This window comes from Pseudophryne corroboree, chromosome 7, assembly GCF_028390025.1.
Source record: "Pseudophryne corroboree isolate aPseCor3 chromosome 7, aPseCor3.hap2, whole genome shotgun sequence".
NCBI lineage: Eukaryota > Metazoa > Chordata > Amphibia > Anura > Myobatrachidae > Pseudophryne > Pseudophryne corroboree.
This window is the reverse complement of record NC_086450.1, coordinates 1869314-1890666: the sequence shown is the minus strand read 5'-3', so window position 1 is coordinate 1890666 and position 21353 is coordinate 1869314. Positions and strand designations below refer to the sequence as shown.

The following is a 21353-nucleotide window of genomic DNA, read 5'->3' as shown; positions in this document are numbered from 1 at the left end:
CGTACACTTAGGACTGTTGGAGACCGGTCAGAGGCTCAGGGTGTCTGATCTGGTGATATATAGCGCAGCACTGAGTATAGTAGTGACGCTCTGCGTGTGACGTACACTTAGGACTGTAGGAGGCCGGTCAGAGGCTCAGGATGTCTGATCTGGTGATATATAGCGCAGCACTGAGTATAGTAGTGACGCTCTGCATGTGATGTACACTTAGGACTGTAGGAGGCCGGTCAGAGGCTCAGGCTGTCTGATCTGGTGATATATAGCGCAGCACTGAGTATAGTAGTGACGCTCTGCGTGTGACGTACACTTAGGACTGTTGGAGGCCGGTCAGAGGCTCAGGGTATCTGATCTGGTGATATATAGCGCAGCACTGAGTATAGTAGTGACGCTCTGCGTGTGACGTACACTTAGGACTGTAGGAGCCCGGTCAGAGGCTCAGGCTGTCTGATCTGGTGATATATAGCGCAGCACTGAGTATAGTAGTGACGCTCTGCGTGTGACGTACACTTAGGACTGTTGGAGGCCGGTCAGAGGCTCAGGATGTCTGATCTGGTGATATATAGCGCAGCACTGAGTATAGTAGTGACGCTCTGCATGTGATGTACACTTAGGACTGTAGGAGGCCGGTCAGAGGCTCAGGATGTCTGATCTGGTGATATATAGCGCAGCACTGAGTATAGTAGTGACGCTCTGCATGTAACGTACACTTAGGACTGTAGGAGGCCGGTCAGAGGCTCAGGCTGTCTGATCTGGTGATATATAGCGCTGCACTGAGTATAGTAGTGACGCTCTGCGTGTGACGTACACTTAGAACTGTAGGAGGCCGGTCAGAGGCTCAGGCTGTCTGATGTGGTGATATATAGCGCAGCACTGAGTATAGTAGTGACGCTCTGCATGTGATGCACACTTAGGACTGTAGGAGGCCGGTCAGAGGCTCAGGCTGTCTGATCTGGTGATATATAGCGCAGCACTGAGTATAGTAGTGACGCTCTGCGTGTGACGTACACTTAGGACTGTAGGAGGCCGGTCAGAGGCTCAGGCTGTCTGATCTGGTGATATATAGCGCAGCACTGAGTATAGTAGTGACGCTCTGCATGTGATGCACACTTAGGACTGTAGGAGGCCGGTCAGAGGCTCAGGATGTCTGATCTGGTGATATATAGCGCAGCACTGAGTATAGTAGTGACGCTCTGCGTGTGACGTACACTTAGGACTGTAGGAGGCCGGTCAGAGGCTCAGGCTGTCTGATCTGGTGATATATAGCGCAGCACTGAGTATAGTAGTGACGCTCTGCGTGTGACGTACACTTAGGACTGTAGGAGGCCGGTCAGAGGCTCAGGATGTCTGATCTGGTGATATATAGCGCAGCACTGAGTATAGTAGTGACGCTCTGCGTGTGACGTACACTTAGGACTGTAGGAGGCCGGTCAGAGGCTCAGGCTGTCTGATCTGGTGATATATAGCGCAGCACTGAGTATAGTAGTGACGCTCTGCGTGTGACGTACACTTAGGACTGTAGGAGGCCGGTCAGAGGCTCAGGATGTCTGATCTGGTGATATATAGCGCAGCACTGAGTATAGTAGTGACGCTCTGCGTGTGACGTACACTTAGGACTGTAGGAGGCCGGTCAGAGGCTCAGGATGTCTGATCTGGTGATATATAGCGCAGCACTGAGTATAGTAGTGACGCTCTGCATGTGATGTACACTTAGGACTGTAGGAGGCCAGTCAGAGGCTCAGGATGTCTAATCTGGTGATATATAGCGCAGCACTGAGTATAGTAGTGACGCTCTGCGTGTGACGTACACTTAGGACTGTAGGAGGCCGGTCAGAGGCTCAGGCTGTCTGATCTGGTGATATATAGCGCAGCACTGAGTATAGTAGTGACACTCTGCGTGTGACGTACACTTAGGACTGTAGGAGGCCGGTCAGAGGCTCAGGCTGTCTGATCTGGTGATATATAGCGCAGCACTGAGTATAGTAGTGACGCTCTGCGTGTGACGTACACTTAGGACTGTAGGAGGCCGGTCAGAGGCTCAGGCTGTCTGATCTGGTGATATATAGCGCAGCACTGAGTATAGTAGTGACGCTCTGCGTGTGACGTACACTTAGGACTGTAGGAGGCCGGTCAGAGGCTCAGGATGTCTGATCTGGTGATATATAGCGCAGCACTGAGTATAGTAGTGACGCTCTGCGTGTGACGTACACTTAGGACTGTAGGAGGCCGGTCAGAGGCTCAGGCTGTCTGATCTGGTGATATATAGCGCAGCACTGAGTATAGTAGTGACGCTCTGCGTGTGACGTACACTTAGGACTGTAGGAGGCCGGTCAGAGGCTCAGGATGTCTGATCTGGTGATATATAGCGCAGCACTGAGTATAGTAGTGACGCTCTGCGTGTGACGTACACTTAGGACTGTTGGAGGCCGGTCAGAGGCTTAGGCTGTCTGATCTGGTGATATATAGCGCAGCACTGAGTATAGTAGTGACGCTCTGCGTGTGACGTACACTTAGGACTGTAGGAGGCCGGTCAGAGGCTCAGGATGTCTGATCTGGTGATATATAGCGCAGCACTGAGTATAGTAGTGACGCTCTGCATGTGATGTACACTTAGGACTGTTGGAGGCCGGTCAGAGGCTCAGGATGTCTGATCTGGTGATATATAGCGCAGCACTGAGTATAGTAGTGACGCTCTGCGTGTGATGTACACTTAGGACTGTAGGAGGCCGGTCAGAGGCTCAGGCTGTCTGATCTGGTGATATATATAGCGCAGCACTGAGTATAGTAGTGACACTCTGCGTGTGACGTACACTTAGGACTGTAGGATGCCGGTCAGAGGCTCAGGCTGTCTGATCTGGTGATATATAGCGCAGCACTGAGTATAGTAGTGACACTCTGCGTGTGACGTACACTTAGGACTGTAGGAGGCCGGTCAGAGGCTCAGGCTGTCTGATCTGGTGATATATAGCGCAGCACTGAGTATAGTAGTGACACTCTGCGTGTGACGTACACTTAGGACTGTAGGAGGCCGGTCAGAGGCTCAGGATGTCTGATCTGGTGATATATAGCGCAGCACTGAGTATAGTAGTGACGCTCTGCGTGTGATGTACACTTAGGACAGTTGGAGGCCGGTCAGAGGCTCAGGCTGTCTGATCTGGTGATATATAGCGCAGCACTGAGTATAGTAGTGACGCTCTGCGTGTGACGTACACTTAGGACTGTAGGAGGCCGGTCAGAGGCTCAGGCTGTCTGATCTGGTGATATATAGCGCAGCACTGAGTATAGTAGTGACGCTCTGCGTGTGACGTACACTTAGGACTGTAGGATTCTGGTCAGAGGCTCAGGCTGTCTGATCTGGTGATATATAGCGCAGCACTGAGTATAGTAGTGACGCTCTGCATGTGACGTACACTTAGGACTGTAGGATTCTGGTCAGAGGCTCAGGCTGTCTGATCTGGTGATATATAGCGCAGCACTGAGTATAGTAGTGACGCTCTGCGTGTGACGTACACTTAGGACTGTAGGAGGCCGGTCAGAGGCTCAGGCTGTCTGATCTGGTGATATATAGCGCAGCACTGAGTATAGTAGTGACGCTCTGCATGTGACGTACACTTAGGACTGTAGGAGGCCGGTCAGAGGCTCAGGCTGTCTGATCTGGTGATATATAGCGCAGCACTGAGTATAGTAGTGACACTCTGCGTGTGACGTACACTTAGGACTGTAGGAGGCCGGTCAGAGGCTCAGGATGTCTGATCTGGTGATATATAGCGCAGCACTGAGTATAGTAGTGACGCTCTGCGTGTGACGTACACTTAGGACTGTAGGAGGCCCGTCAGAGGCTCAGGCTGTCTGATCTGGTGATATATAGCGCAGCACTGAGTATAGTAGTGACGCTCTGCGTGTGACATACACTTAGGACTGTTGGAGGCCGGTCAGAGGCTCAGGATGTCTGATCTGGTGATATATAGCGCAGCACTGAGTATAGTAGTGACGCTCTGCGTGTGATGTACACTTAGGACTGTAGGAGGCCGGTCAGAGGCTCAGGCTGTCTGATCTGGTGATATATAGCGCAGCACTGAGTATAGTAGTGACGCTCTGCGTGTGACGTACACTTAGGACTGTAGGAGGCCGGTCAGAGGCTCAGGATGTCTGATCTGGTGATATATAGCGCAGCACTGAGTATAGTAGTGACGCTCTGCGTGTGACGTACACTTAGGACTGTAGGAGGCCGGTCAGAGGCTCAGGATGTCTGATCTGGTGATATATAGCGCAGCACTGAGTATAGTAGTGACGCTCTGCGTGTGACGTACACTTAGGACTGTAGGAGGCCGGTCAGAGGCTCAGGATGTCTGATCTGGTGATATATAGCGCAGCACTGAGTATAGTAGTGACGCTCTGCGTGTGACGTACACTTAGGACTGTAGGAGGCTGGTCAGAGGCTCAGGATGTCTGATCTGGTGATATATAGCGCAGCACTGAGTATAGTAGTGACGCTCTGCGTGTGACGTACACTTAGGACTGTAGGAGGCCGGTCAGAGGCTCAGGCTGTCTGATCTGGTGATATATAGCGCAGCACTGAGTATAGTAGTGATGCTCTGCATGTGACGTACACTTAGGACTGTAGGATTCTGGTCAGAGGCTCAGGCTGTCTGATCTGGTGATATATAGCGCAGCACTGAGTATAGTAGTGACGCTCTGCGTGTGACGTACACTTAGGACTGTAGGAGGCCGGTCAGAGGCTCAGGATGTCTGATCTGGTGATATATAGCGCAGCACTGAGTATAGTAGTGACGCTCTGCGTGTGACGTACACTTAGGACTGTAGGAGGCTGGTCAGAGGCTCAGGATGTCTGATCTGGTGATATATAGCGCAGCACTGAGTATAGTAGTGACGCTCTGCGTGTGACGTACACTTAGGACTGTAGGAGGCCGGTCAGAGGCTCAGGCTGTCTGATCTGGTGATATATAGCGCAGCACTGAGTATAGTAGTGACGCTCTGCATGTGACGTACACTTAGGACTGTAGGATTCTGGTCAGAGGCTCAGGCTGTCTGATCTGGTGATATATAGCGCAGCACTGAGTATAGTAGTGACGCTCTGCGTGTGACGTACACTTAGGACTGTAGGAGGCCGGTCAGAGGCTCAGGATGTCTGATCTGGTGATATATAGCGCAGCACTGAGTATAGTAGTGACGCTCTGCGTGTGACGTACACTTAGGACTGTAGGAGGCCGGTCAGAGGCTCAGGCTGTCTGATCTGGTGATATATAGCGCAGCACTGAGTATAGTAGTGACGCTCTGCGTGTGACGTACACTTAGGACTGTAGGAGGCCGGTCAGAGGCTCAGGATGTCTGATCTGGTGATATATAGCGCAGCACTGAGTATAGTAGTGACGCTCTGCGTGTGACGTACACTTAGGACTGTAGGAGGCCGGTCAGAGGCTCAGGATGTCTGATCTGGTGATATATAGCGCAGCACTGAGTATAGTAGTGACGCTCTGCGTGTGACGCACACTTAGGACTGTAGGAGGCCGGTCAGAGGCTCAGGATGTCTGATCTGGTGATATATAGCGCAGCACTGAGTATAGTAGTGACGCTCTGCGTGTGACGTACACTTAGGACTGTAGGAGGCCGGTCAGAGGCTCAGGATGTCTGATCTGGTGATATATAGCGCAGCACTGAGTATAGTAGTGACGCTCTGCGTGTGACGTACACTTAGGACTGTAGGAGGCCGGTCAGAGGCTCAGGATGTCTGATCTGGTGATATATAGCGCAGCACTGAGTATAGTAGTGACGCTCTGCGTGTGACGTACACTTAGGACTGTAGGAGGCTGGTCAGAGGCTCAGGATGTCTGATCTGGTGATATATAGCGCAGCACTGAGTATAGTAGTGACGCTCTGCGTATGACGTACACTTAGGACTGTAGGAGGCCGGTCAGAGGCTCAGGCTGTCTGATCTGGTGATATATAGCGCAGCACTGAGTATAGTAGTGACGCTCTGCATGTGACGTACACTTAGGACTGTAGGATTCTGGTCAGAGGCTCAGGCTGTCTGATCTGGTGATATATAGCGCAGCACTGAGTATAGTAGTGACGTACACTTAGGACTGTAGGAGGCCGGACAGAGGCTCAGGATGTCTGATCTGGTGATATATAGCGCAGCACTGAGTATAGTAGTGACGCTCTGCGTGTGACGTACACTTAGGACTGTAGGAGGCTGGTCAGAGGCTCAGGATGTCTGATCTGGTGATATATAGCGCAGCACTGAGTATAGTAGTGACGCTCTGCATGTGACGTACACTTAGGACTGTAGGATTCTGGTCAGAGGCTCAGGCTGTCTGATCTGGTGATATATAGCGCAGCACTGAGTATAGTAGTGACGCTCTGCGTGTGACGTACACTTAGGACTGTAGGAGGCCGGTCAGAGGCTCAGGATGTCTGATCTGGTGATATATAGCGCAGCACTGAGTATAGTAGTGACGCTCTGCGTGTGACGTACACTTAGGACTGTAGGAGGCCGGTCAGAGGCTCAGGCTGTCTGATCTGGTGATATATAGCGCAGCACTGAGTATAGTAGTGACGCTCTGCGTGTGACGTACACTTAGGACAGTAGGAGGCCGGTCAGAGGCTCAGGCTGTCTGATCTGGTGATATATAGCGCAGCACTGAGTATAGTAGTGACGCTCTGCATGTGACGTACACTTAGGACTGTAGGAAGCCGGTCAGAGGCTCAGGATGTCTGATCTGGTGATATATAGCGCAGCACTGAGTATAGTAGTGACACTCAGCGTGTGACGTACACTTAGGACTGTAGGAGGCCGGTCAGAGGCTCAGGCTGTCTGATCTGGTGATATATAGCGCAGCACTGAGTATAGTAGTGACGCTCTGCGTGTGACGTACACTTAGGACTGTAGGAGGCCGGTCAGAGGCTCAGGATGTCTGATCTGGTGATATATAGCGCAGCACTGAGTATAGTAGTGACACTCTGCGTGTGACGTACACTTAGGACTGTAGGAGGCCGGTCAGAGGCTCAGGCTGTCTGATCTGGTGATATATAGCGCAGCACTGAGTATAGTAGTGACGCTCTGCGTGTGACGTACACTTAGGACTGTAGGAGGCCGGTCAGAGGCTCAGGATGTCTGATCTGGTGATATATAGCGCAGCACTGAGTATAGTAGTGACACTCAGCGTCTGACGTACACTTAGGACTGTAGGATTCTGGTCAGAGGCTCAGGCTGTCTGATCTGGTGATATATAGCGCAGCACTGAGTATAGTAGTGACGCTCTGCGTGTGATGTACACTTAGGACTGTAGGAGGCCGGTCAGAGGCTCAGGATGTCTGATCTGGTGATATATAGCGCAGCACTGAGTATAGTAGTGACGCTCTGCGTGTGATGCACACTTAGGACTGTTGGAGGCCGGTCAGAGGCTCAGGATGTCTGATCTGGTGATATATAGCGCAGCACTGAGTATAGTAGTGACGCTCTGCGTGTGACGTACACTTAGGACTGTTGGAGGCCGGTCAGAGGCTCAGGCTGTCTGATCTGGTGATATATAGCGCAGCACTGAGTATAGTAGTGACGCTCTGCGTGTGACGTACACTTAGGACTGTAGGAGGCCGGTCAGAGGCTCAGGCTGTCTGATCTGGTGATATATAGCGCAGCACTGAGTATAGTAGTGACACTCTGCGTGTGACGTACACTTAGGACTGTAGGAGGCCCGTCAGAGGCTCAGGCTGTCTGATCTGGTGATATATAGCGCAGCACTGAGTATAGTAGTGACGCTCTGCGTGTGACGTACACTTAGGACTGTAGGAGGCCGGTCAGAGGCTCAGGATGTCTGATCTGGTGATATATAGCGCAGCACTGAGTATAGTAGTGACACTCTGCGTGTGACGTACACTTAGGACTGTAGGAGGCCGGTCAGAGGCTCAGGCTGTCTGATCTGGTGATATATAGCGCAGCACTGAGTATAGTAGTGACGCTCTGCGTGTGACGTACACTTAGGACTGTAGGAGGCCGGTCAGAGGCTCAGGGTGTCTGATCTGGTTATATATAGCGCAGCACTGAGTATAGTAGTGACGCTCTGCGTGTGACGTACACTTAGGACTGTTGGAGGCCGGTCAGAGGCTCAGGCTGTCTGATCTGGTGATATATAGCGCAGCACTGAGTATAGTAGTGACGCTCTGCGTGTGACGTACACTTAGGACTGTAGGAGGCCGGTCAGAGGCTCAGGCTGTCTGATGTGGTGATATATAGCGCAGCACTGAGTATAGTAGTGACGCTCTGCGTGTGACGTACACTTAGGACTGTTGGAGGCCGGTCAGAGGCTCAGGCTGTCTGATCTGGTGATATATAGCGCAGCACTGAGTATAGTAGTGACGCTCTGCGTGTGACGTACACTTAGGACAGTTGGAGGCCGGTCAGAGGCTCAGGCTGTCTGATCTGGTGATATATAGCGCAGCACTGAGTATAGTAGTGACACTCTGCGTGTGATGTACACTTAGGACTGTAGGAGGCCGGTCAGAGGCTCAGGCTGTCTGATCTGGTGATATATAGCGCAGCACTGAGTATAGTAGTGACGCTCTGCGTATGACGTACACTTAGGACTGTAGAAGGCCGGTCAGAGGCTCAGGCTGTCTGATCTGGTGATATATAGCGCAGCACTGAGTATAGTAGTGACGCTCTGCGTGTGACGTACACTTATGACTGTAGGAGGCCGGTCAGAGGCTCAGGATGTCTGATCTGGTGATATATAGCGCAGCACTGAGTATAGTAGTGACGCTCTGCGTGTGACGTACACTTAGGACTGTAGGAGGCCGGTCAGAGGCTCAGGCTGTCTGATCTGGTGATATATAGCGCAGCACTGAGTATAGTAGTGACGCTCTGCGTGTGACGTACACTTAGGACTGTAGGAGGCCGGTCAGAGGCTCAGGCTGTCTGATCTGGTGATATATAGCGCAGCACTGAGTATAGTAGTGACGCTCTGCGTGTGACGTACACTTAGGACTGTAGGAGGCCGGTCAGAGGCTCAGGCTGTCTGATCTGGTGATATATAGCGCAGCACTGAGTATAGTAGTGACGCTCTGCGTGTGACGTACACTTAGGTCTGTAGGAGGCCGGTCAGAGGCTCAGGCTGTCTGATCTGGTGATATATAGCGCAGCACTGAGTATAGTAGTGACGCTCTGCGTGTGACGTACACTTAGGACTGTAGGAGGCCGGTCAGAGGCTCAGGCTGTCTGATCTGGTGATATATAGCGCAGCACTGAGTATAGTAGTGACGCTCTGCATGTGACGTACACTTAGGACTGTAGGAGGCCGGTCAGAGGCTCAGGATGTCTGATCTGGTGATATATAGCGCAGCACTGAGTATAGTAGTGACGCTCTGCGTGTGACGTACACTTAGGACTGTAGGAGGCCGGTCAGAGGCTCAGGATGTCTGATCTGGTGATATATAGCGCAGCACTGAGTATAGTAGTGACGCTCTGCGTGTGACGCACACTTAGGACTGTAGGAGGCCGGTCAGAGGCTCAGGATGTCTGATCTGGTGATATATAGCGCAGCACTGAGTATAGTAGTGACGCTTTGCGTGTGACGTACACTTAGGACTGTAGGAGGCCGGTCAGAGGCTCAGGATGTCTGATCTGGTGATATATAGCGCAGCACTGAGTATAGTAGTGACGCTCTGCGTGTGATGTACACTTAGGACTGTAGGAGGCCGGTCAGAGGCTCAGGATGTCTGATCTGGTGATATATAGCGCAGCACTGAGTATAGTAGTGACGCTCTGCGTGTGACGTACACTTAGGACTGTAGGAGGCCGGTCAGAGGCTCAGGATGTCTGATCTGGTGATATATAGCGCAGCACTGAGTATAGTAGTGACGCTCTGCGTGTGACGTACACTTAGGACTGTAGGAGGCCGGTCAGAGGCTCAGGCTGTCTGATCTGGTGATATATAGCGCAGCACTGAGTATAATAGTGACGCTCTGCGTGTGACGTACACTTAGGACTGTAGGAGGCCGGTCAGAGGCTCAGGATGTCTGATCTGGTGATATATAGCGCAGCACTGAGTATAGTAGTGACGCTCTGCGTGTGACGTACACTTAGGACTGTAGGAGGCCGGTCAGAGGCTCAGGATGTCTGATCTGGTGATATATAGCGCAGCACTGAGTATAGTAGTGACGCTCTGCGTGTGACGTACACTTAGGACTGTAGGAGGCCGGTCAGAGGCTCAGGCTGTCTGATCTGGTGATATATAGCGCAGCACTGAGTATAGTAGTGACGCTCTGCGTGTGACGTACACTTAGGACTGTAGGAGGCCGGTCAGAGGCTCAGGCTGTCTGATCTGGTGATATATAGCGCAGCACTGAGTATAGTAGTGACGCTCTGCGTGTGACGTACACTTAGGACTGTAGGAGGCCGGTCAGAGGCTCAGGCTGTCTGATCTGGTGATATATAGCGCAGCACTGAGTATAGTAGTGACGCTCTGCGTGTGACGTACACTTAGGACTGTTGGAGGCCGGTCAGAGGCTCAGGCTGTCTGATCTGGTGATATATAGCGCAGCACTGAGTATAGTAGTGACGCTCTGCGTGTGACGCACACTTAGGACTGTAGGAGGCCGGTCAGAGGCTCAGGATGTCTGATCTGGTGATATATAGCGCAGCACTGAGTATAGTAGTGACGCTCTGCGTGTGACGTACACTTAGGACTGTAGGAGGCCGGTCAGAGGCTCAGGGTGTCTGATCTGGTGATATATAGCGCAGCACTGAGTATAGTAGTGACGCACACTTAGGACTGTTGGAGGCCGGTCAGAGGCTCAGGGTGTCTGATCTGGTGATATATAGCGCAGCACTGAGTATAGTAGTGACGCTCTGCGTGTGATGTACACTTAGGACTGTAGGAGGCCGGTCAGAGGCTCAGGCTGTCTGATCTGGTGATATATAGCGCAGCACTGAGTATAGTAGTGACGAACACTTAGGACTGTTGGAGGCCGGTCAGAGGCTCAGGGTGTCTGATCTGGTGATATATAGCGCAGCACTGAGTATAGTAGTGACGCTCTGCGTGTGATGTACACTTAGGACTGTAGGAGGCCGGTCAGAGGCTCAGGGTGTCTGATCTGGTGATATATAGCGCAGCACTGAGTATAGTAGTGACGCACACTTAGGACTGTTGGAGGCCGGTCAGAGGCTCAGGGTGTCTGATCTGGTGATATATAGCGCAGCACTGAGTATAGTAGTGACGCTCTGCGTGTGATGTACACTTAGGACTGTAGGAGGCCGGTCAGAGGCTCAGGCTGTCTGATCTGGTGATATATAGCGCAGCACTGAGTATAGTAGTGACGCACACTTAGGACTGTTGGAGGCCGGTCAGAGGCTCAGGGTGTCTGATCTGGTGATATATAGCGCAGCACTGAGTATAGTAGTGACGCTCTGCGTGTGATGTACACTTAGGACTGTAGGAGGCCGGTCAGAGGCTCAGGGTGTCTGATCTGGTGATATATAGCGCAGCACTGAGTATAGTAGTGACGCACACTTAGGACTGTTGGAGGCCGGTCAGAGGCTCAGGGTGTCTGATCTGGTGATATATAGCGCAGCACTGAGTATAGTAGTGACGCTCTGCGTGTGATGTACACTTAGGACTGTAGGAGGCCGGTCAGAGGCTCAGGCTGTCTGATCTGGTGATATATAGCGCAGCACTGAGTATAGTAGTGACGCACACTTAGGACTGTTGGAGGCCGGTCAGAGGCTCAGGGTGTCTGATCTGGTGATATATAGCGCAGCACTGAGTATAGTAGTGACGCTCTGCGTGTGATGTACACTTAGGACTGTAGGAGGCCGGTCAGAGGCTCAGGGTGTCTGATCTGGTGATATATAGCGCAGCACTGAGTATAGTAGTGACGCTCTGCGTGTGATGTACACTTAGGACTGTAGGAGGCCGGTCAGAGGCTCAGGCTGTCTGATCTGGTGATATATAGCGCAGCACTGAGTATAGTAGTGACGCACACTTAGGACTGTTGGAGGCCGGTCAGAGGCTCAGGGTGTCTGATCTGGTGATATATAGCGCAGCACTGAGTATAGTAGTGACGCTCTGCGTGTGATGTACACTTAGGACTGTAGGAGGCCGGTCAGAGGCTCAGGCTGTCTGATGTGGTGATATATAGCGCAGCACTGAGTATAGTAGTGACGCTCTGCATGTGATGCACACTTAGGACTGTAGGAGGCCGGTCAGAGGCTCAGGATGTCTGATCTGGTGATATATAGCGCAGCACTGAGTATAGTAGTGACGCTCTGCGTGTGATGTACACTTAGGACTGTAGGAGGCCGGTCAGAGGCTCAGGCTGTCTGATCTGGTGATATATAGCGCAGCACTGAGTATAGTAGTGACGCACACTTAGGACTGTTGGAGGCCGGTCAGTCTCTAGGGATTCCCCTGTAACACGTCTCACAGTTGAACACCCGATGAAACAATCCTCTGATTGACCTATAGATCTCATTAGCGTTTACATATTTTTATCTATATTGTAGGATTTGATTTGGGCCGATTGCAAATTTCTAAAGAGAGAGTGAATGATGTTCTACTTCCAAAATGGGCCAAAAGTCCTGAAGATTTCATCCGCAAGCACAGACAGGCGCTGGTAGGTGGTTCCGCTGCTCCGTGCCGCAAATGGTGATGCCGCAGAGTCTGTACTTACAGCTTCCATTGTCTGTCTGCAGGAGTCGGAGTGTGTGTCGGCTCACCTTCATGAATGGATAGATCTCATCTTTGGCTACAAGCAGAGGGGGCCCGCAGCTGTGGAGGCGCTCAATGTCTTCTATTATTGTAGCTATGAAGGTATCCGTCATACGTGTCACTGGCGTGTTTATATTCTGTAGTGTTACGTCCCTGGGCTGTAATACACTGGACCTCCCTTATTCCCCTGTGTTGTGGAGTAGTGCGATAATAAGATAATACACCAGCTGTAATCTCTCGCCGTGCCCGCGGGAGGCGCTGGAGCTTTATTATAATCTTTCTTTCTTCCACTGTTCCCTTTAATGTGTAAGTCTGTTACATGCAGCTTCTTATAACACGTAACGCATGGCGACCACACGCGTGCAGCCAGCCATTGCTGAGGTCAGAGGGCTCCGGTATAGCTGCTGGTTATGTCGCACTGACCTTGTTGTATTTCCATACCTGTAACCTCAGGCGCTGTGGACCTAGACTCCATTTCAGATGAAAAAGAACGGAAGGCGATAGAAGGGATGATCAATAATTTTGGGCAGACGCCGTGTCAGCTGCTGAAGGTATTTATATGATCCATCGTTTTTAAGATCACCTTGGATGCGGTGGAGTCTTTTACTTTTCTAGGAATGAACATTTCTCTGGCTGGGTCCACAGGATTATCCACAGGATAACATTGGGATATGGTTGAGCGACAGCGGAAATGGCACCAACACAGTCACGAGCTTTCTGGCCTCCCAGGATGCATCGGGGCCTTCACCATATAGTCCCGCCCACTGACTCAGTCAAATCAGCTTTTTGCTTGGTGCGGCAGGATGCCCCATGGTCACAGGGCTGATGTATATAAAGCAGCCTCAATATTTTTATTATTTTATTTTTATAGTCTTACTATATTTTTTTGAGCGACTTTTCTTAACAGCGTCTTAAACGCATACTGGAAAGAGTCGCTCCAACAACTCCCCACCGGGTCGCAACAACGCTTACCTTCGCGGTAATCGTGCTGTCTTGACGGGCGTCTGTGTCGGATGTTCTAGCAGGTACAGCAGACGTAACCAGGCTGTGGCCGGAGCACGGGGAGACAGTGAGTATATGGACTTCCTCTTACTAGAGGGGTCAGGACACAGCTACACTGATTTGGTGGAGACTACAAACAGTGTGTTGATGCGCCGAACATCTCGAGTGTGACAGCGCTACGCTCCAGGGATCATAGGCGCCAGGACTAGGTAGAGGCCGCGATCCTTAGAGTTTAAGTCAACAGGGGGATTCAGACGCTCTCCTGGCCGCCCCTCCTCCGAGTTCATGGCCAGTTCCCGCGGGTTTCTCGTTTCATGAACTGAATGACCTCACTTCCGGCTCAGACGCCAACTCGAGGGTACTCGGTCGCAGCTTAGACGTTGCGGTTGTGTACACTGGATATAAACCCGCCCAGACCGAGTCGCAGGCCTTAGCGTCTGCATACACGTGGAAGTCGCTCAGCGTCCGTGTCCGTTGGTGAGCGTCCATGTCCGTTATCCGTTATCAAGAGCGGCAGTGTACACCAGTAGCGTCTGAATCCACTCAGCGTCTTACGAGCGTATTTGCTTGGATATGGAAGTGTGGTGAGTCTCCCTGTATCCCGCTCCCTGGAGGCAGGGTATACAGTACTAAAAATTCTATCTACTCTTTAGTATGAATTGTTAATTTTTAGTACCTATTGCATATGAGACCTGTATATTACTGTGTTTTCTGCATGTTATGTTGAAAAAAGAACCAGTTAAAACAGAAGTACAATTTTCCTACTTATGTTTAAGTTATTATGGAGGTTGTATTCTCATATGACAATGTCTAATGCTTTAACATGTGACTGACTGCTAGTATGTGTGCTGACTTTTCTGTGTAATGTCAGTCCTGTTCTGACCCTCAAATCAGGTGCACTGTGGTCAGATTGATCTCACTTCTATATATCCATATATAGGTGATTTTCAGTCACAAATTGTGTAGTCATAAACAGAATATTACCATGTCTGTGTGCGGCAAAAGTGACGAGGAGAATTTATCAGGCACTCCTACATCCCTAACATGCTTATCTTGTATGTCAGGGGTAATTGATATGAATCAATTGGTCACTTATGAGGGTTTGTGTGCGAACTGTTTTGCATTTCAGCAAAGTAAAAAACAGGAGTTGGTTCAACCACCAACAGAGCCACCATGGAATATGTTCGCAAAGACTCTGTCTTCAATAGCGGACAAGTTAACTCCTGTAGAACCACCTCAAGGGTTAGGTTACACTATGAACCCATACATGCAGCTCCCTTCCTACGGCTTGGTTCCAGTAGCCTCTACAAGCAACCAAGAGACAGCTAAGACTAAGACAGATACGTCTATGTGGCAGACTACACAAGATGATACAACAGATGATGATACAGTATATTCAAATACTCCGTATGATGATCAGTCGCAAAGTTTTAGTTCAGAGGATGTAGCTGAACTTATTAATGCTGTGAAGGCTGTTCTCTCTTTGGAAGAGCCAGCTAAGACATTGTTAAAATCTAAAGCACCTGTGTTCAAACGTACAAAATCAGTGAGAACTGAATTCCCAGCTTCAGAGGAGCTGACGGAAATGATGGATGAGTCTTGGGTGACGCCCAGTAAGAAATATAAGATTCCGAAAATATGGAATTCTTATTATCCATTTCCAGCTGCGGATTGTTCGAAAAGAGAAGTTCCTCCAAAAGTAGATGCACATGTTCTGCGACTCGTGCATAAATCTGCTTTACCACTGTCATCTACCTCACTAAATGATGTCACAGACAGAAGGGTAGAGAGCTTTTTGAAAAATGTATTTTCTCTAGTAGGAGCAGTGGTAAGACCCGCTATGGCTTCAGCCTGGGGAGCAAAGGCAATGGGCGAATGAATAGAGGAACTAGAAAATGACATCTCTTCTCCTACTTCGGAGCAAGAGTACCTTTTAAGCCGTTTAAGACAATCTGCCCAGTATTTGGAAGAAGCAGCAATTGATGTAGGTACAGGTACTTCTAAAGCTTCAGCCCTGGCAGTAGTCGCTCGCAGAGCAGTTTGGCTACGGACCTGGAAGGCAGATGCGGAATCCAAGAAAGAATTGGAAGCATTGCCTTTTGTTGGTAATATATTGTTAGGGAAACCATTATCTGATATCCTAGAATCAGAGGCTGAATCAAAGAAGGTCAGATTTCCAGATATTTATAACCCTAAGTCCAAGGGTTCAAAGTTTTGCTCATTTCGTTGGCAAAGCCAAAGCTAAAGAGGAGTCTAAGCAACCCCAGTTCAAAACCAGGGGTAGGAAGCAGTGGGCTAGCAAAAAGCCAGCTTCCAAACCTGAACAGAAACCGTCAGCCTGAAGAGACGGGTCTCCGCCTGGAGGATTCCAGGGTTGGGGGCCGACTCCTTCATTTTGCACACATATGGCAACAGTCAACGACAGATACTTGGGTGCAGAAGGTGGTATCTCAGGGGTATGGGTTCCCATTCAGGAGGCAGCCTCCTCAAAGATTTTTTTGCACCAGCCCATCTCGTATAGAGTCGAAGGCCAATGCCCTGCAAGAAGCAGTCCAAAAATTACTGCAGTCAGGTGTGATTGTCTCAGTACCTCCATCACAAAGGGGACAGGGGTATTACTCCAATCTATTTCTAATCCAGAAGCCAAATGGGTCATATCGACCAATTCTCAATCTGAAAATGTTGAACAAATACATATGGATCCCGAAGTTCCACATGGAGACGTTACGCTCCATAATGTTGGCTATGGAACCGGGAGACTACATGGTATCTCTGGATGTACGGGATGCTTACCTACATGTGCCTATAGCACTGTCTCATCAGTGTTACCTCAGGTTTGCCATCCTCCAGGAACATTTTCAGTTCCAAGCCTTGCCCTTCGGGCTTGCAACAGCACCCAGGGTGTTTACCAAGATCATGGTGGTTATGGCAGCTTGTCTGCGCAAACAGGGGATAAGAATATTCCCATACCTCGACGACCTGTTAATCCTAGCACATTCGCAGGAGTTGCTTTTGAGCCATCTTCAACAGACGATAGTTTGTTTACAGAGACACGGGTGGCTCATAAATTGGGAAAAGTCGTCTCTGAATCCGTCACAGCGGATGGTTTATTTGGGGGCCATATTGGATTCAGGTCTACAGAAAGTTCTCTTACCAGGGAAAAAGATAGTCAAGGTGCAGGTCATGGCTCAGGAAGCGTTGCAGGCCCAGACAATGTCAGTCCATGCAGCAATGCGACTGTTGGGTCTGATGGTATCAACCTTCGACATGGTGGAATATGCGCAATTCCACTCCAAACCATTGCAGCACCTTATTCTGACCAAATGGAACGGAAATCATCAGACAATAAAAAAGCAGATGATAAAGTTTCCAATAAACGTAAAAAGGTCTCTAGCGTGGTGGCTACAGACAGACCATTTAAACAAGGGGAGACCCTTTTGGATAAAAGAATGGCAAGTCCTGACAACAGATGCCAGCCTGCAAGGCTGGGGTGCGGTGCTCGGAAGCCTGTGGTTCCAGGGAAAATGGACCGCAAGGGAAAGTCGCCTGCCAATAAATCTGTTGGAAATAAGGGCCATTTACATGGCTCTAGTTCAGGCAAAGGACAGTCTGCAAGGAAGACCAGTCCAGATCCGCTCAGACAATGCGACAGCAGTAGCGTACCTCAATCATCAGGGAGGAAATCACAGCAAGAGACTGATGGAGGAAGTGACTCCCATTCTAAGATGGGCAGAACTCCATCTCCCAGCAGTGTTTGTCCCGGGTGTACTGAACTGGGAAGCGGATTTTCTCAGTCGGCACACCATTCAGGAAACCGAATGGGCACTACACCCAGAAGTGTTTCAGACACTAGTGAACAGATGGGGTCTACCAGAGATAGACCTCACGGCGTCTCTTCTGAACAACAAAGTTCCAAGGTACGGATCAAGAACAAGGGACCCAGGAGCGGTCCTTGTAGACGCACTGCCAGTAGAATGGAGGTTTCAGCTGGCGTATCTGTTCCCTCCAATATCTCTGTTACCCAGAGTAGTGAGAAAGATAAAACAGGCAAAGGGAGCAATTATTCTAATAGCTCCAGCTTGGCCAAGAAGGCATTGGTACACAGATCTTCTGAGGATGTTAGTGGAAGCACCAATACTGCTCCCTCAACGTCCAGATCTGCTAATGCAGGGTCCTTGTTGTCACAGTCATCCGGATCGCCTGTCTTTGACGGCGTGGCTGTTGAAACCTCTATCTTAGAGGCTAAAGTATTTTGAAAGCAAGTAATCCAAACTATGCTTAGAGCAAGAAAGCGTTCTTCGGCCCGTGTATATCATAGAATATGGCAAGCCTATATTCATTGGTGTTCTGGAAAAAATTTGAATCCAAGATCTTTTAAAGTATCCAGGATTTTGGATTTCCTTCAAGCAGGATTGGATAAAGGGTTGAAAGTTGCTTCCTTGAGAGTTCAAGTATCAGCATTAACTGTATGGTTTCAGCGAAAGATTGCTGATTTACAGGATGTACGTACTTTCTTTCAGGGAGTGGTACATATCAACCTCCATTTGTTCCTCCTGCAGCTCCCTGGGATTTGATTTTAGTTCTTAGATTCCTCCAGGGTCCTCCGTTTGAACCGCTTAAGAGAGCAGATCTTAAATGGTTAACAGTTAAAGTTCTTTTTCTACTGGCAATGGCGTCAGCCAGAAGAGTGTCAGATTTAGGAGCGTTATCGTGTAAGTCTCCTTTCCTAAGTTTTTTTCCAGACAGAGCAGTTCTCAGAACGAGATCTGGTTATCTTCCAAAGGTGGTGTCAAAGTTTCACTTGAATGAAGAGATTGTAGTCCCAGATTTTCATGTATCGGGACTTTCTGTGGGAGAAGCGTCGCTGGACGTAGTCCGGGCTTATAAGAATCTACATAGATCGTACTAGTGCCATCAGGAAAACAGATTCTCTCTTAATCCTCTACGGATTTCATAGAAGAGGATGGCCTGCTAGTAAACAGACGCTGGCGAGATGGCTCCGAATGGTAATATCAGAAGCTTATTCTCATGCAGATCTCCCTATTCCGGCTAATGTCTCTGCATACTCTACACGTAAGGTAGGTCCTTCATGGGCAGCACAACAGGGTGCTTCAGCAGAACAGATATGTAGGGCAGCCACATGGTCTTCCATAAACACATTCATTAGACATTATGCCTTGGATACTTTTGCCTCTCATGACGCAGACTTCGGGCGAAATGTCCTCCTGTGTAATCAGGAGCGTCCCCACCACTAAAATGGCTTTGGGAATCCCAATGTTATCCTGTGGATAATCCTGTGGACCCAGCCAGAGAAATATACGTTATGGTAAGAACTTACCGTTGATAACGTGATTTCTCTTATGTCCACAGGTATCCACAGGGATCCCACCCTGACGCATCTGATTTGAGGATCTAGACAAACACTAAACCTCTTCCTTCTTGTATGGAAGGGTGTGCATGTGTGTTCTTATCGCCTGTACAGGTCTCTACCTAATTCTCCTGCCTAAATCGCTGTGGAAAGAACTGATCTGACTGAGTCAGTGGGCGGGACTATATAGTGGAGGCCCCAATGCATCCTGGGAGGCCAGAAAGCTCGTGACCGTGTTGGTGCCATTTCCGCTGTCGCTCAACCATATCCCAATGTTATCCTGTGGATACCTGTGGACATAAGAGATATCACGTTATCAACGGTAATTTCTTACCATAACGTCTATTTCCCGGATTTGTCCTGGAACGTCCATACTCCGTGTGTAGATAGAATGCCTCAGCAACTTCTATGTTCCTCAGGGATGTGCAGAGAATTGTGTGTGAATTTGTAATGTCGCATTATTGGTTGTGTGGCACAGCAGCTCAGCGTAAATCTCTTAGAGGGTGGGCAGCACGGATGGCGTAGTAGTTATCATTGCTGCCTTACTGCACTGAGGTCGTGGGTTCCATTCCCACAATGGCCCTAGCTGTGTGGAGTTTGTATATTCTCCCCGTACTTGCGTGGGTTTCCTCCGGGTACTCCGGTTTCCTCCCACAATCCAAAAATATACTGGTAGGTTAATTGTCCTCCCAACAAAAATGACCCCTAGTGTGTAGTTGTGTGTGTAACATAGTAACATAGTATCTAAGGTTGAAAAAAGACAATAGTCCATCGGCTTTAACCTATTTGTGGTCTCCTATGCACGATTATTTTGTATAAAAGTTTTTACTGAAGTTGATGACTGCCGTTACGTTTTACCCCTCTTTTTTATAATAACCATAGTGTGTGACTATGCCCCGTAACCCTGGATATCCTTATCCATTAGGAATTTATCTAATTCTTAAAGGTGTTGACTGAGTCGGCCATTACAACTCCCTTAGGCAGGGAATTCCAAAGACGTATCGTCCTTACCGTAAAAAAGCCTGTACGCCGTATTGTGCGGTGTGTATGTGTGTGTGTGTGTGTGTGTGTAAGGGTGTAGATGGGCCTAGTGGTTCTTATTGGCTGTCCACATTCTATGGAGATTGTGATGAGATTGCTTCTGTCCAGTGTATGATAGACGGCTGCTGCGGACGGTGTCCATACCAGCTGATGTATGTCATCAGAACTGTAGGTCGTAGCGCTGAATAGACGATGCAGCACTAGTGGGCTAAGACAGCGTTTCCCGGCTGCTGTACTGTACGTAGACTAGAGATGTGCGGCCTCCGATTTACTCTGTTCTTAATGACAGAATTTATGCAAGTTCGGATTTATCCAGATTTTTCTTATTGGCTAACCAAAACATGTGACATCCAAGTGCCCATCAAATGCCGTTTTGAGATCTCTGTAAATCTGAACCCGCACATCTCTAGTAAATAGTAATGGTTGCAGTGCAGGAGGGGTGTGCGGCGATGAGGTTTCCTGCCTTCTGTGATAACGCTGAGTGCACCTGTATTCTTCATGGATTGTTAATGACAAAGTTGATTCTTATTAAATTGCATTTAGCTGTGTCCTCATATCCTGTGGCTTTCGTCTCGCCAAACGGCCCCTCTCAGTTCGCCACGTCCTGTGCGACTCTGCTTGCGCCAAGCATCTTGTTCGCTCCTATTGTGCCTCCTATTCGCAGTGTGATGCAACAACCACTTCATGAGACTCCACTGATTAATGTGATATGTGACTGAGTCTGAATCTGTATACGATGCAGTGGACTGGCCAAGTTCCGTTGTGCTTCATTTGCAGATTTAGAGTTTGTCATTGTTACCCGTATGAGTTTTTAGAGACTTGTGGCATTATTCAGAGTTGCACACAAGTGCCTTTTGCAGATGGAGATGTGACGTTTTTTGCACTGTGCATGCAGCTGAACATACGCAAGTCTTTGTAACCAACGTCGACACGTACACATCTTCATCTCCATGTGCGGCTGAATGGGTGTAACGGGGCATTGTCACCTGTACAATATACGTGTCCTCTGTGCATGCAGAGATGTGGCTGATCTCAGGTCTCCTGCTCCACGGACAGGGACGGAGCAATGACTGCTGCCACAGGTGGACGGGTAAGAGGCAGTGTGGCGATATAGATACAGAAGAAGAGCCGCTCCTAAGGTCCCCGCTGTATCTGTGCTGGATAATTTGTCCGCTCCTAAGGTCCCCGCTGTATCTGTGCTGGATAATTTGTCCGCTCCT

The 21353-nt window shown here is 49.4% G+C and overlaps 1 protein-coding gene across 3 annotated transcripts in view; it reads left to right on the top strand.

The window, feature by feature from the left end:
• NBEAL1 (neurobeachin like 1) overlaps positions 1-21353 on the top strand; it is a 410517-nt gene that overhangs the window by 303609 nt on the left and 85555 nt on the right. For all 3 annotated transcript variants that reach the window (XM_063932593.1, XM_063932592.1, XM_063932594.1), the window contains 3 exons: positions 12518-12627; positions 12707-12824; positions 13176-13273. In XM_063932593.1, the coding sequence (XP_063788663.1) occupies positions 12518-12627; positions 12707-12824; positions 13176-13273 (326 nt within the window). The remainder of the gene's footprint in view (positions 1-12517; positions 12628-12706; positions 12825-13175; positions 13274-21353) is intronic.